Source organism: Ursus americanus, chromosome 5, assembly GCF_024610735.1.
Source record: "Ursus americanus isolate L20-20 chromosome 5, mUrsAme1.1.p, whole genome shotgun sequence".
NCBI lineage: Eukaryota > Metazoa > Chordata > Mammalia > Carnivora > Ursidae > Ursus > Ursus americanus.
The window spans coordinates 2,260,014-2,276,208 of record NC_142131.1 but is presented as its reverse complement, the minus strand read 5'-3'; the positions used below and the strand labels follow the sequence as shown (position 1 = coordinate 2,276,208).

Genomic DNA, 16,195 nt, shown 5'->3' with positions numbered 1-16,195 from the left:
AGCCTTTTGCACTGGCTTGAGCTATCTTCCCAGAGCAAATGGGGCAGTTTATAAAAGGCCAAACCGCAGGGTGGAGCATTGAGAGTATGAAGCATCATATAAAGTTTAACCATATTAAATAGAAATCTGCCTTCCAGCAAACTGCTTATCTGCAGCTCAGGGCAGCTAAACTTCCCAGATAAAGGCTGATGCATGACAGCCAGGAGGGGCTCGTATTGTCCCTTTTTCTCTACTTTTTCACACTGTTTTATAATTTATTGTCTTTAGTGCATTTCCATTTCCTCTGCAGGGTTTTTTCCCCCGTCCCCTAGTGAGCAGAGGTCACCCTCTGTGGTGCCTTCCCTGAGTCCTTTTGTGGATTCTGGGCCTGCTCTTTTTCAGGCTCAGCTGAAACCACTTGCTTCTAGTTCTTTCCTTTTCTACGGTATAATCTTTACAAAGGAGGCTATAAGAAGCAAGGCAGAGATCTACATGATGGATTATTTACTGCTGGATAACATCAGAAATGGGCAGATGAGAACCAATCACTTGTATGGGCACATTTTTGCCACTAATAATCAAATGTCTTCTGATCAATCAGTTGAATGGTCTCCCCTCTGCATTTTAAATCTCTGAACATTGATTCATCATTACTGATATGCATGGAAAACAAAATTGTTCAGGTTATTCCTCTTAATAGTCACTTGGCGTTGACTTCCAAGTACTACTCCAAATTTATCTTCCACCAAGTGTCACAACTCCAAGGCTATCTGGTCCAGCATATCCTGACAAAGTCTCAATTACTATCAAGGCCTGATGCCTCAATATTTCTATTTCATTCTAAATACATTGTTCTTTTTCTTAATTTTTTACATATACCCAATCTGAGGAGTATGTAAGACTAATATTCAAGTTGCCCCAGAAATGGAAAGCATTTCTGGTTTGATTTTGATAATTACATCAGTTTATTTTGTTTTATCTGGAATAATGACTTCTAGATAGCTGTATAGGCTATTCCATAAATAACTTAAATACTTCGTAAGAAAAAAAATTAATTCCTTAATATTTGTTATCTCACAACAGAAAATTTGACTAGCAGAAGTTAGGCAAATGGCTAACTTAAAAAATAATCTTTTAATGTCAATGGATTATTTTGTTTACTAGAGTCTTCACTGTTTTTTAAAAAAGATTGAAACCTCTTTAAAAAAACAGTAAATAAAAGAAAAAGAATCAAAATTATCTGGCAGTGTTTTTTTTTTTTTTTTTAAGATTTTATTTATTTATTCGACAGAGATAGAGACAGCCAGCGAGAGAGGGAACACAAGCAGGGGGAATGGGAGAGGAAGAAGCAGGCTCATAGCGGAAGAGCCTGATGTGGGGCTCGATCCCATAACGCCAGGATCACGCCCTGAGCCGAAGGCAGACGCTCAACCACTGTGCCACCCAGGCGCCCCTGGCAGTGTTTTTTTTAAACAATTATCTTTTCCTCTTGATTTTAAAGAGTCACTCACTGTATTTCACAATTTTTTCAGTTTACCCCTCTGTTCATTCAGCGTTGTCTAAACACTGCCATCCCCTCCCTCACCTGATTTCCACCATGTCTCTCCAGAAAAGAAGTCAGGATTTAGTGACAAGATGCATCAAAACAGTCATCTCCTTACTCATGCAGCCAGAGAGAACAGTGAGACAAGGTACTGAAGCATGCTATACTGGGACCCTAAAAATCTCATTCTGCTCACTAATAAGCCTAATAAACGTGGCCTCAGTTTCTCCACTTGCAAAGTCAGAATAGTTTTGTATGATCTCCAATGACCCCAAATCTGTAAAATACTAAGTATAAAAAAATAACTACCTTTTAAGATAGTTAAATAACAAAAATCAAGCAAGTAAATTTGAAGTTCTAATTGGCTTTATCAAATGATTCATGAATCAAGCAGCACCCCATCTAGTGAGTAGAGAGGAGCTCCAAGGAGTTGAAAGGTTTTTATAGAGGGAGGGTCTTTGGGGCAAGAAAGTTATTAGCAAAAGAAAAGGATTGTTCCAGGTGAGGCTGCTTTCCAGGGGGAAAAGCAAGGTGTCATTACACAGATGATCTCATCTTTTTAGGGAGAGGGAGAGGGCCCAAGTGGTAGACTCGCTGGTGCAGACTGAAAAATTCCTAGCTGACCTTTTTAAGACTAAATTTCTGGGGGAAGTTAAAACTGCAATTAGATCATGTATTATGCACCAGTTTGGGAACTTGATCTAAGTGACACCATTTGGGGCCTGTGGTTGATTGGTTTGTTTGTTTAACAAGACAGATCATTAACAAATTAAATCAATGTGGATGCAGCGCAGTAAAACTGAAAGTTGGTTAAAGAAACAATTCCTTGACTTTCAGAATTAGCTATTCTTAATCAGTCACTTTTACTATCTCAGTATTTCTTTAAACTTGTTTATTTGGTAATTATTAGAGTGCTTTGAAAATAAACTTGTCATGAAATACTTATTTTTATATGTTAAAATGTAATTTCTCTTATTTTTAAAATCAAGTTAGAGTCTTCCAAGAGCTAAAATAGTTCTATACCCTTTTGAAAACTAAATTGTATATGTGAATCCCCTACAACTTATTTTCTATAGTAAGAGTGGTCTGAAAGAATCACCATGGCTGGGGCGCCTGGGTGGCGCAGTCGTTAAGCGTCTGCCTTCGGCTCAGGGCGTGATCCCAGTGTTCTGGGCTCGAGCCCCACATCGGGCTCCTCCACTAGGAGCCTGCTTCTTCCTCTCCCACTCCCCCTGCTTGTGTTCCCTCTCTCACAGGCTGTCTCTCTCTGTCAAATAAATAAATAAATAAATAAAATCTTAAAAAAAAAAAAAAAAAAAAGAATCACCATGGCTTTCAGAATAACCAACTTTGCACCAGTGAGAATCTCTAATTTTTGTTGTATTTATCAGCTCTATATTAATATATACTTATTAAAATTATATTCTATTTTCATTGTAATTTTGCTATTTAAAGATATTATCCTTAGTTTTAAAACATAAAAGAATCACAGTCTTTGTTAACTGCAATATTGAGTAGATTTCTCCCATCACAGGACAAGACAGAATAAGTTCTTGACGAAACATCTTCTGAACTAAGCTATTTCTAAGAAATTAAGCAAACTGTAAGCCATCCTCCAGAAATCTTTACTTGATCTAGAATCCCAAAACCTTCCCAATGAAACTGGGAAAACACCTTTCCTTCATAAGGAATCCTTCAGATTCTTAGAATTTACATATACAAGGGACTTTGATGGAGAGTGGGCAGCCAGAGGGTTAAAAACAGGACCTAAGTTTAAGAAAACTATATGATGATTGAAGTTGCAACTTGGCAATGGCATGACAGCTGATTATTATTATTATTACCATTAGCATTGGAAGAGGAATTCAAAACTCTGATTATCCTCAAATACTGAAAAGGGATGTCTCCTCTGATCACTTTCCTCAGAAATACTCCTTTAAAATTCTTCTCCCCTCCATTGAACCCATGTCCTCTTTGGTAGTAATTTAAGACTTCTTTTTCCTTCTCAAATTAATGTGTGTACAGGAGGAAACTACCGCTTATCAGTCAAGATTTATTTTTGTATACTTTAAAAATAAGGCATAAAGAAACAGAATCTCAATATATTTCCTCCAAAGATAATAAACTGTCCCTCACTGTTGTTTAACAACTTAAACAATAAAGGATGTTTTAAATGGGGGGAGGCACTATTTATCAATAACAAATTTCATTTGAAAAAGATAAATTAAGCAATACATGCATGCAAACTAGCAAAAAAATGAGAGAGAGAGATAGGAATAATTTATTGATGAAGTGAACTAATACAAAATATATAAATTGCCCTTGCATTTGGAACTGAGATTATAAATTATTTTCATACTCAACTAAGGTGTGATTAACATTTAAGTACAAAGGTTATTTAACATTTAAACACAAAGGTTTCTCTATGAATTACTTTGGATTTATGGAATCCCTCTTACCAGCATTCCTTTTGAAGCTGCGCTTTATGAAAGATGAGGTGTTCAAGCACCTTATTCAGCTGAGGACTATTCTTCTGAACACATGACCAGGCAGCAACACAGTGCCAGAGCAGGTGGTTAATTTCATATCCTCCCTGATTAAATTGCAAATGTTCCTGGAATTAAAACATAAAAATATATCTTGAAAAGAGTTATTTAAAGTGAATAAACATGAAAATAATTTTTAAATATTCAAATGAAAATGCATTATTTTTTTTAAAGATTTTATTTATTTATGTGACAGAGAGACAGCCAGGGAGAGAGGGAACACAGCAGGGGAGTGGGAGAAGAAGAAGCAGGCTCCCAGCGGAGGAACCCAATGTGGGACTCAATCCCGGAACGCCGGGATCACGCCCTGAGCCGAAGGCAGAGGCTTAACAACTGCACTACCCAGGTGCCCCCAAAATGCATTATTTTCTTAAACTTCATGTTACACCAAACAGAGCAATTTACTTAAGTACATTTTTGTAAATATATATAGTGTGGGGGAGGAAAAATAATTTTCCATCTACCCTTCCGGATTCTTGGCTGCGACCTCTGCACCCCCTATAATAAAAAGACAGATTAACAGGAGAAAACCAAACAGAAGTTTAATAACATGTGTACTTCCTGTACACATGGGAGAGACCCAGGAATACTTTTCAAAATGGCCCAAACCACCACCTTACATAACATCTCTAGCTAAAGACAAAAAGGGGGATGGGCAGTTATGGATGGCTAACAGGAAAAGCCTAGTAAACAAGGGTAAGCTTAATATGCAGATTTGTCATTGTCTTCTCCACCGATAAGAGTTTCTAGAGATTTAGTCATCCTTCTCTTCTTAGTACAGAGAGGAGACACCCGTACAAATGGAGACTTCTCTTAAAATGTAAATATCTCTTACAAAAAGGGTAACTTTCACTCAGTTTTCACAGCTTCTCCTGTGTCTGTGATTTCTTAAAAATAAGGAGCCTAAAATAATCCTTATGCCAGAGTCATATTTGGGGGCAGCAATTTTGTTTCCCTTCAATTGTTAACCTGAACCTAATGTCTTAACTGCTTTTCACACGCATCCCTTGTGTTAAATGACATCAGTTCTACACTACAACAAAAATCCTACATCCTCTACTAATAATTAGAACAATTGGCTTTTAGACCCTATATGACTTAGTTCTTCCTAACACCCAAGGAAGAGGGGACAGGAAAAAGTTTGAACCATGATCAAACAGCAAATTAGGTTTTAAAATGTGGATTTCCACTTTAAGAGCAAATATACGTGCCTAGCTGGACATGGTCAATGTCTGCTAAGTAACTATTTTAAAAGTCGACAAATTCAGGGAAAAAAGTGGGCTGTTACCTGTTTTTTTTCTTGAAGTGCTTCCTAACAGTTTCATAGATTCAATTGGTCTACTAAAGTAACTGGTATAAAGAAACCTGATTTTATTGTTAGACAGTGATAACATAGCACTCTCATTGAATTTTTTCTAACAATACAGATTCAAATACACACCTTGTGATATGTACTTAATATTTCATTCTTTTATGCTCAAAAGAAACAAAGAGACTCCAAAAGTCTTTATAATTCTCATTTATTATACAAACAACATCAGATCTACAATTTAAAGATAAATTTTCATGTTAAGTATTTTTAAGTTGAAAGGCCAGGAATTCATATATAAATTTTAAATTAAGGTACATTAAGTTTCTAGTAAACTGTTTAGTTAAGTCCCACAGATGTGTATTGATCTATTTTTATGTTGGGAACTCAGATGCTGGAGATAAAAGTCATGAGTAAGATAAAGTCTCTGCACAAGGCTACTGACTGTAGGGAATAATCTCTCAGAAAGGCAAATGAAAACAAGCCAAAGTTTAGAATGTTGGAATATTTCATAGAAAAGCTTTATTTTAAAATAATGTAAGACAGGGGCACCTGGGTGACTCAGTCAGTTAAGCTCCAACTCTTGATTTTGGCTCAGGTTATGATCTCAGGGTCATGAGATCAAGCCCTGAGTTGGGCTCCATTCTCAGCACAGAGTCTACTTGTCCCTTTTCCTCCCCCTGCTTGTGCATTCTCTCTCTCTCTCTCTCAAATAAATAAATAAAATCTTTTCATAAAATAAGTTGAGAGGGATCTTTTAACACATATTGAAAAACACTGATCAGGGCATTAAATGACTCCCGAAGAATTTTTTCTTTTTACCCCCTCTCTTCCCTCCCTCTTTCCTTCCTTTCCTTCCTCTCTTCCTTCTTTCTTTTTTCTTGGCTTTATGACCACTTCCTATAGTTCTTTTCACCTCCCTGCCTTGTTGCCCAGCTTTGGATTATGCTTCTTTACAAACTGGACTCTGTACACAGAGGCCAAGCAGCAATTAAAGAAAGAGTCAGACCACTCCAGATTGGTAAGTGATAGGTCTAGGAAGCCAGGGAACGAACTTAGGAAGCTTGTCTTAGGTGGCTGCAAGACAAGCAAATCTCTGCACCCTCCTGAATCTTAAGGTTTATAGGAGGCCTTAACTGGGTTCAGTCACTTATACCACACAGATGGTCTCAAGAACACATTGCTCTCTCAAGGCTACATCCTTGAAATGGCTCCAGCTGTGGGAACAGTGAGCAGAATGTGCATTCCAAGGAGGAGCCTCAGATTGCCAGCTCGTGGGTCACCCAGTGGCCACATCCTCTTGATTACGTCCTCCAACAAGCTATCAGTTGCAACTGTACAATACCTATTTTGAGAAGGCCACCTACAAAAGTGCTTGAATTTTATGCAAATTTGAATACACAAGCTCCAAATATCAAACCAGACTCTCTTTTATAACAGAAATGAGCCTTGAAGAATGGGCTGCATTTTGGCTGTTAAGAGACAGCTTTTTGAGTTTCATCCTTGTTTTCAGCCATTTTGGGAATGTTGACATTGCTGTGAAAGGACCTCTCAACACAAATGTGCTACTTAGATAATAGGATATGAATCATAGGATAATGCTCCTAATTTTAAAGAACTTGTGTCTCAGTCCAACCCAATTCCTAATAACCATGTACAACTGCAGTATAGCACAAAATGTCCCAAATTTAGATAATGCCTTTGGTTTCTCAAGTACTTAAAGCATTAGAAGATGAGATTGCTAATCACATTTGAATGTAAACCCTGTGTGTTTCCTAGTTTTCAGAAAACTATTTGTACTTTAGGACAGATACGGCTATTTAGTAAAGGGTCTACTGCTTTTCAGTTGAGTTTAATCTACTATCTCCAAAAAACTGTGTTGTTGTTATCACGTGACAACTGTACTCAGCAAATTCGGCTCTGCTAGTGGAAAACTCAATCCAGTGTTCTGGCTCTGAAAGCCACGGAGCTAATTAAAGTGCACCATTTGCCAAAGTCAATGGAAACTTCACATCTGGATCAGCTTTAAAGGATATTAAAAGAAGAAATAGGTTCTAGCAGCAGGGAAAGGAAATTTCCTATTCTTAAATAGAACCAACACCCATAGGGGCGCCTGGGTGGCACAGCGGTTGAGCGTCTGCCTTCAGCTCAGGGCGTGATCCTGGCGTTCTGGGATCGAGCCCCACATCAGGCTCCTCCGCTGTGAGCCTGCTTCTTCCTCTCCCACTCCCCCTGCTTGTGTTCCCTCTCTCGCTGGCTGTCTCTATCTCTGTCAAATAAATAAATAAAATCTTTAAAAAAAAAAAAAAAAAAGAACCAACACCCATATTGTGTGTCTCCTAACAGGTACATCCTACAGAATTCCTTATTTTTTCAGCAATCTTATGGCAGCAGTTGGAAAACAATTAAATGCTTATGCTTTTACGCCAATGCTGATAAATATATTAAAAACAAAATATTTTGCAGTGGCCAAAATATGCTGTCGTGGACCTTTTAGCATTATCAGAGAATGAGGGCTGTAGGAATAAATCCTCAAATCCTCTACTATGGCATGTCAATAACAAAGAAAGGAAGGGGATGAATACAGATGTATTGTTTATATTCCCATTTTCCTCTCTGATTCCTCCTGTCTCCCAGTAGGTGAGAGAGATGCGTATTGAATGGCTAAGTACTCAGCTGAACTGGAGAGGCTGGCTTAGACCAAGCTATACCGAAGAAATTGGCCTGAAACTGGGGAACAATGTTCAAACATGTAATCAAGCACTGAATTAGATGAACCAGAAATTTTAGTAGCACTGTGACTACACTACCTTTCAAATTCTTTACATTGTGCGGGAATGAGAGGAGAAAAAGGAGAGCAATAAATCTGATAGGCTAAAATCTGTTATAATCCCCTCAAAGAGGGATACATGAATCAGAGGTATAGAGCTGAGACAGAACTTAAAAAAGATTGAAACTATGCCCTTTGTTCTTTGTGGAAAAAGGCACAGAGACTTAGTGACTTGTCCCACTCTAAGCAGAAACATTCTTTTTTCTTTTCTTTTTTTTTTTTTTTAGATTTTTAAAAATTTATTCATTTGAGAGAGCACAAGAGCAGGTCGGGGGTGAGGAGGAGGAGAGGGAGAGGGACAAGATGACTCCATGTTGGGCACAGTTCTCAATGTGGGGTTCTATCTCAGGACTCTGAGACCATGACCTGAGCCAATACGAAGAAGCCAACACTTAACTTACTGAGCCACCCAGGCGCCCCTAAGCAGATACATTCTTTTCATGTGTTGACATTTTGCTGCTTCCAGTTTAGGTGAAGCTGTACTTCAGGAACCTTCCATTTCCTTGTAGCATTTGTGCACCAAGAGTGACAAGAACAGATAGATTTTTTTTTTTTTTAGATAGCATCTTTCTAAAAAAATTTTTATTTAAATTCAATTTAACTAACATATATTGTATTATTAGTTTCAGAGGTAGAATTTAGTGATTCATCAGTTGCATACAACACCACATGCTCATTACTTCAAGTGCCCTCCTTAATGCCCATCACCCAATTACCCCATCCCCCCACCCATACATCACCCATGTATATATATATACATATATATATACACACACACACATCTTTTTTTTTTTTTAGATTTTATTTATTTGACAGAGAGAGAGACAGCCAGCGAGAGAGGGAACACAAGCAGGGGGAGTGGGGCAGGAAGAAGCAGACTCCCAGCGGAGGAGCCCGATGCAGGGCTCGATCTCGGTACTCCGGGATCATGCCCTGAGCCGAAGGCAGACGCTTAAGGACTGAGCTACCCAGGTGCCCCAACGCACCACATCTTCTTTATCCATTCTCTGTCAGTGGATATCTGGGCTCTTTCCATAGTTTGACTATCGTGGACATTGCTCCTATAAACATTGGGGTGCCCCTTCAAATCACTATGTTTGTATCTTTTGGATAAATACCTACTAGTGCAATTGCTGGATCATAGGCTAGTTCTATTTTTAACTTTTTGAGGAACCTTCATACTGTTTTCCAGAGTGGCTGTACCAGTTTGCATTCCCACCAACAGTGTAAGAGGGTTCACCTTTCTGCACATTCTCACCAACATCTGTTGTTTCCTGAATTGTTCATTTTAGCTATTCTGACCAGCGTGAGGTGGTATCTCATTGTGGTTTTGATTTGTATTGCCTTGATGCAGAGTGATGTTGAGCATTTTTTCATGTGTCTGTTGGTCATTTGTATGTCTTCTTTGGAGAAATGTCTGTATCTTCTGCTCATTTCTTGACTGGATTTTTTGTTTTTTGGGTGTTGAGTTCTATAAGTTCTTTAGATTTTGGAGACTAACCCTTTAACTGATAAGACATTTGCAAATATCTCCTCCCATTCTATAGGTTTCCTTTTAGTTTTGTTGCCTGTTTCCTTTGCTGTGCAAAAGCTTTTTATCTTGATGAAGTCCCAGTAGTTCATTTTTGCTTTTGTTTCCCTTGCCTATGGACACATGCCTAGCAAGAAGTTGCTGTGACCAAGGTCAAAGATGTTGCTGTCTGTGTTCTCCTCTAGGATTTTGATGGATTCCTGTCTCACATTTAGGTCTTTCATCCATTTTTTTGTGTTTATTTTTGTGTATGGTATAAGAAAGTGGTCCAGTTTCATTCTTCTGCATGTGGCTATCCAATTTTCCCAACACCACTTGTTGAAGAGATTGTCTTTTTTCCATTGGATATTCTTTCCTGCTTTGTTGAAAATTTAGATTCTTAAAAAGAAGCAGAATCAACATTGAAGGTTGCTTGCTTCATAACGAGAACACTCATAGTCAAGATTTTACAATATCTTATTTTTTAAGCAAAAACACTCAAATCACTACATTAAGCACAATTAACTTCATAGTAAAACACAATTATTTAGTCAGCATAATCATGTCCTTAGATGAAAATTATTATATTTAACTGCCTAAGTTAAAGTGAGTTCCTAAATATAATGTTCATTAATCATTGTCTGCATTTTCATGGCACTCAGTAATTTACAAGGCACATGCTTTTTTGCAATCTTCACAACAATCCTATAGATCAGTTAGGGTGAATATGATGATGATGATGATGATGATGATGACGGCAGTGGTCGTGGTGGTGATGATGTCTTTTTTACAGATAAGCAAACGGGGAGCTCCACGGACCTCCTCTGAATCATACGGTCAGTTGCTGAGCAGGTCTTTCTTCCTCATGACCAATGTTCTTACCGTTGTTCAGTATCTTAGATTACATATTTATTGTTAAAATATTCTTTAAACTTAAAAACAAGATCCCTTTAGTGCATGAAGTAATTGGTGCTCATTAGTGTTTATACCAAAAGGTTCAAATTACTTAGCATATGCCACTCCACGTCAATGATTCACCAAGAAATGATTCACCAATGATTCTTTTTCACCAAAGAGAAAACACAAAAGCCTATAATGATTATGAATAGATGTGGTTAAATGTGTTTCCTTAAATACTTATGCTTTAGTGGGTTTTAGAAAAGGCCTAAGAGAAGCATGGGAAAACTCTGAGGCACATTATAATACAACTATTTGAAAAAGGAATCTTAATTTTTTTTAGTTGTTTCAACTTCCCTTATGTTAAACGTGTTTTCCTTTAAAAAAAAGATTTATTTATTTATTTATTTATTTATTTATTTGAGAGAGAGAGAGCATGAGTGGGGAGAGGAGCAGAGGGAGAGAGAGAGAATCCCAGGCAGGCAGATTCCAAGCTGAGCATTGAGCCCGACACAGGGCTTGCTCTCATGACCCTGAGATCACGACCTGAGCCGAAACTAAGAGTCAGGCGCTTAACCAACTGAGCCACCCAGGTGCCCCCATGTTTTCCTTTTTAAGAAATTAACAGAAAACAAATTTTCTGTTATATATACTTTATATATACTTATTAAATAAGTATATATAACAAAAAATAAAATAACAAAAGAATCAAAGTTTCAAAGTGTTCACTGCTTTCTTTTGGAGTATATGTGAGAGAAGGAAACACACATGAGCCCCAGAGACTGAAGTTTGTTTTTTGAGGTATATCAGCCTATAACGTATATGAACAATTTTATGGCTCACTGTAGCTCTATTTGCATAATACATAGTTTATTACATACCAAGGAATTACATGATTGGGACAGTTTCCTCTAATGTTGATCACTAATGTCCAAGTTAGAAATTAAAAGACAATTTTCCATAAATAGGGATTATTTTATTTCCTTAATTCTGAACCATTTAAAAACATTTCAGTTGATTTTAATAGCATTTTAAATGTTATTACATATGAATTATGGAAGCATCAAGTATTACGACTGCTCTCATTAATAGCCTGTACTTTATGCACCTTTCTTTTAATACAAATGTAATTAAAATCCTCATAAGTTAATCTAAATTGCACTGCTATTTCCAATTAAATAGCTGAGATGGAAACTATAAGGAAAAAGGTATTATAACATTACTCTATTTAAAGTAGTAGTGGTGCATATTGATGCCCCACTACTAATCCTATTAACTACTGTCCAGGAAATGTGCATATAGTTTAGTGTTTTTGCTATTTGTTCCTCTCACCCTACCCCCCGCCCCACCAGCTAAGCTCATCTTCAGCAATGTTACTATGTTGGCAAACATTACTATTTAATCATATTAATGTTATCTGACTCATTATACACTAGGGTATACTCACCATATCAGGATCTATGTTCTTATAGCTTTTCTTGTTTTCCACAGGACTAAAAATTGATCCAGAAAGGAGTTCTCTTTTATATATAATTTCCATGGTTTTCAGAATTAATTGCACATTTGAAAAGATGTTTGGATACTTGTAATATGAATCTCCAGAGAAACAAAGTGCTATTGTAAGAAAAATAATTTGTGATAAATATTTCATTAATATCTTTCATTATGTTTCATTTGTCTTTTAGTTACTAAAATATAATCAAATTCAGTACTTAGATGCTGAAACTGCTACCATTTCCCCATCTCTTCAAGATTTATAATGTTATGTGTGACCCCTGCTGGCATAATAGAAAACTACAAGGTAAATAATTAATACATAAGAGTTTATATAATTCAGAACAGCAATTGCATAATGGTCGAATGCCCAATTAAGTACAGTTACTGCACAACAATGCTTGGAAACTTCCAGGTGAATATAAATCAAGTTATAACATACTCTATTCATAATGGATACTTTGAAACTGTAATCCTACAAACAAGACATCACTGTTAACCCTACATTCTCCAGTTTTATTCCTTTTCAAGATGTTATTGTTGTTGAGTTTTTAAAGAATATATTTTAAATGTAGCAACAATTATGTCATTCAACATAACACCATGTGGTATTTAACAGAAATATCTTTATGCTGTTCTTTTTGTAAACTTTTAGACAATTTTTGAGTTTCAATCGACAGTGGAAAAATTAATAATAACTACTCCTACTGGATGGCTATATGGATAGGAAGCAATTGCTAATGGTCCCAAGTAAAAATTATTCTGTTGCTAAAGACAGAGAAGCATAAGTAAGCCTCTACTTAACAGTATTTGATAGAAGGGCAAAATCTGGGGATTTTATCCTTATACGAAACAAAATTATCGGTTTTCTTGGGATAGATCTACAGTAACAAGCTAATGTGAGATCTTGAGGTTTTATTCATATAATTTTTCAAAATTTATTTGCCACTATCATCTGCTTATTTGATGAGTCACTATGCTGAACACAGTGAGGAGTTAAAAAGAGGATTATAATGTATGAAGAAATCAAAACAGGTGATATGACAGACATAAATTCTTATTCTGCTCATCTACAGTCTTGTCTTGGCTTCATACCCAGTCAGAATTTGTAGTAGTGGTGCAATTTATTGGTCAGTCTCCAAAACACTTCCACTCTTATCTCTTATTCCCTCCTCCATGACTTTTTCCACCAAATATTCTTTTTCTTGTGTCTTGAGTCTTTTTATTTCTTATCCTACAACATACTAATCTTTTCCTCTTTCAACCTTGTTTTTTTCAATCCATTAAACTAAAAAGTTTATTTAAAACTTAAAAAAAAAAGGGTTTTGAAAAGATAAATTGACAAGCCTTTAGCTAGACTCGCCAAGGGAAAAAAAGAGGACTCAAATAAGTAAAATCAGAAATGAAGGGAGATGGGGCACCTGAGTGGCTCAGTCAGGTAAGCATCTGCCTTCAGCTCGGGTCATGATCCCAGAGTCCCGGAATCGAGTGCCGCATTGGGCTCCCTGCTCAGCAGAGAGCCTGCTTCTCCCTCTGCCCCTCACCCTGCTTGTGCTCTCTCTCTCACTCTCACTCTCTCTCTCTCTCTCTCAAATAAATAAAATCTTAAAAAAAAAAAAAGAACTGGAGAGAGATGTTACAATAGAAATACAAAGGATTAAAAAAAAAGAAATACAAAAAGACTGTAAGAGACTAATATGAACAATTATATACCAACAAATTAGACAATGGATAGAAATGGAAGAAATGGATAAATTACTAGGAACATACAATCTACCAAGACTGAATCAAGATGAAATAGAAGATATGAACAGTGATTATTAGTAAGGAGACAGAATCAATAATCAAAAACCTCCCAACAGACAAAAGTCCAGAACCAGACAGCTTCACCGATGAATTCTACCAAGCATTCAAAGAGAATACCAATCCTTCTCAAACCCTTTCAAAATACAGCAGAGGAAGTAACTCTTCTAAACTCATTTTACAAGGCCAGCATTACCTATCAAAATCATACAAGGATGCCACAAGAAAAGAAAATTACAGGCCAATTTCCCTGGTGAACATAGATTCAAAAATCCCCAACAAAATATTAGTAAACCAAATTCAGCAACAAATTAAACAGATCATACACCATGATTAAGTGAGATTTATTCCAGAGACACAAGGATGGTTTAACATCCCCAAATCAGTCAATGTGATACACCACATTAACAAAATGAAAGCTAAAAATCATATGATCATCTCAATAAATGCAGAAAATGCATGTGACAAAAATCAACATCCATTTATGATTAAAAGAACTCTCAACAAAGCAGGTATGGGGGGAATGTAACTCAACCTAATAAAGGCTGCATATGACAAGTCCACAGCTAACATATATTCAAGGGTGAAAAGCTGAAACCTTTTCCTCCAAGATCAGGAAAAAGACAAGGATGCCTATTCTCAACACTTTATTCAACATAGTACTTGCAGTCCTAGCCAGAACAATTAGGCAAGAAAAAGAAATAAAAGGCATCCAAATTGGAAAGGAAGAAGTGAAACTGTTTTTTGACGTTTTTTCATCCAAACTATTGATATATTTCTTTTTCCCTTTATAGCTAAGCTTTTTGTAATAGTTCACCATCTCTGTCTTGTGCTTAAACTTTCCCTTTACTCTTTGTTTACCTCCAATCTGAATTTTGCTTCCACCTCTCCAGTGGGAATGCTCCCAAGATCAACAATGACTTTCTGCTTAAGAATCCCATCAACTTTCAGAACTCCTACTATTTAGTACTTGTCCAGCTCTTGATGATATTGATCTTCTTGAACCTCCCCTCTTCAGATTTCTGTGTCATTACTCCCTCTTATTTCCCTTTACTGATGTATGCCACTCCAATTATCTATGAAATGTTTTCCCCAAGCCTTTTCCTAGAATTAATTTCTCCCCCCCACACACACCTTCCACCCCGAGGTTATTTCAGCCATGTTAACATGGACCATTATCAAATTATCTATGTTAAGATCTATGAAATAAGTGAATCCCAGCCTTCACTTATTTCCCTAGTTCCAAATGTGTATTTCCAACTGCTCACTGGGTACATATACCTGAATGATCTTCAAATTTCAACATGTCCAATGGTTCTCCAAAATTTTTTCAGTTTAGAGTACCGTTGTCTTGACTGTATTTGTCAATACGTAAAATTCAAGATTCCTCCTGAATTCCTCATTTTCCCTTATATATAGCCTAGATCCAACTGATCACCAAATTTAGTGTCTTTTTTCTTCTAAACATTTTTCAAAACTATTCTGTTCTATCTCATTCCCATTGTAAAAGTTGATAATCTTTAACATCTCCTGCCCGGCTAACGTCACAGCTCACTGAGGCTCTGCATCCACTCTCCTGACTCTAGGTCAGCATCTACCTTGTCACTAGTATTAACTTACCAAAATATAAAATTAACTTTCTTGAAATCTAGAAAAGTAGATACTATTACAGATGAGGAAACTGAGTCACAGACAAGGTCATGCACTTAGTTAAGTAGAAAAGTTAAAAGTAAAACCCATGCAGTCTGGACCAGAAGCCGCATTCTGCAATACTGTACCTATTACTTTTCATGAAAAATAAAATACAGCTTATGTTCTTTATAGTGATCGTCTGAGCTTCTCAAACTATAACATAAAACATTTGTAAGTGCAGAAAATAAAAGATAGTCTACCGTATAAATATGGTTGAAGCCTACGTAAATGTTGTTTAAAACTTTCTAGGTGACCATGCAGGAAATATATAAAAAGTCGTAAGAAGACCAAATAGCCAATCTGTCAAAAGAAAAAGAAAAAAGTATTTTTGTGTTGCATCAATAAATGTTTAGAAACTATAAGGAAACTAAACCATTTTATTATTACATTTGCTTTTGATGAAACAATTTCAAACTCACTTGAGCTTATGTGCTTTTGAAATAACTTTAAAACATTTATATCAAGGTTGAAATACTGGTTCTGCCAAGAAATTTTTATAAATCATCTCTACATTATATATAATGACCAATACTGAATGCTATTTTGTTCCATGTCCTATAGAACAGTATTTTTCAAATTGCAAGTCATGCCC

General features: G+C 36.4%; 1 protein-coding gene across 6 annotated transcripts in view; it reads right to left on the bottom strand.

Annotated features, from left to right (window-relative positions):
* The window catches only part of TMEM232 (transmembrane protein 232), a 241,089-nt gene that overhangs the window by 182,979 nt on the left and 41,915 nt on the right, over positions 1-16,195 (bottom strand). For 5 of the 6 annotated variants that reach the window (XM_087861928.1, XM_087861927.1, XM_087861931.1 and 2 more), the window contains 3 exons: positions 15,804-15,903; positions 12,062-12,228; positions 3,982-4,136 (listed from right to left, as the gene is read on the bottom strand). In XM_087861928.1, the coding sequence (XP_087718054.1) occupies positions 3,982-4,136; positions 12,062-12,228; positions 15,804-15,903 (422 nt within the window). The remainder of the gene's footprint in view (positions 1-3,981; positions 4,137-12,061; positions 12,229-15,803; positions 15,904-16,195) is intronic. The other variant, XM_087861932.1, reaches the window with a different exon arrangement.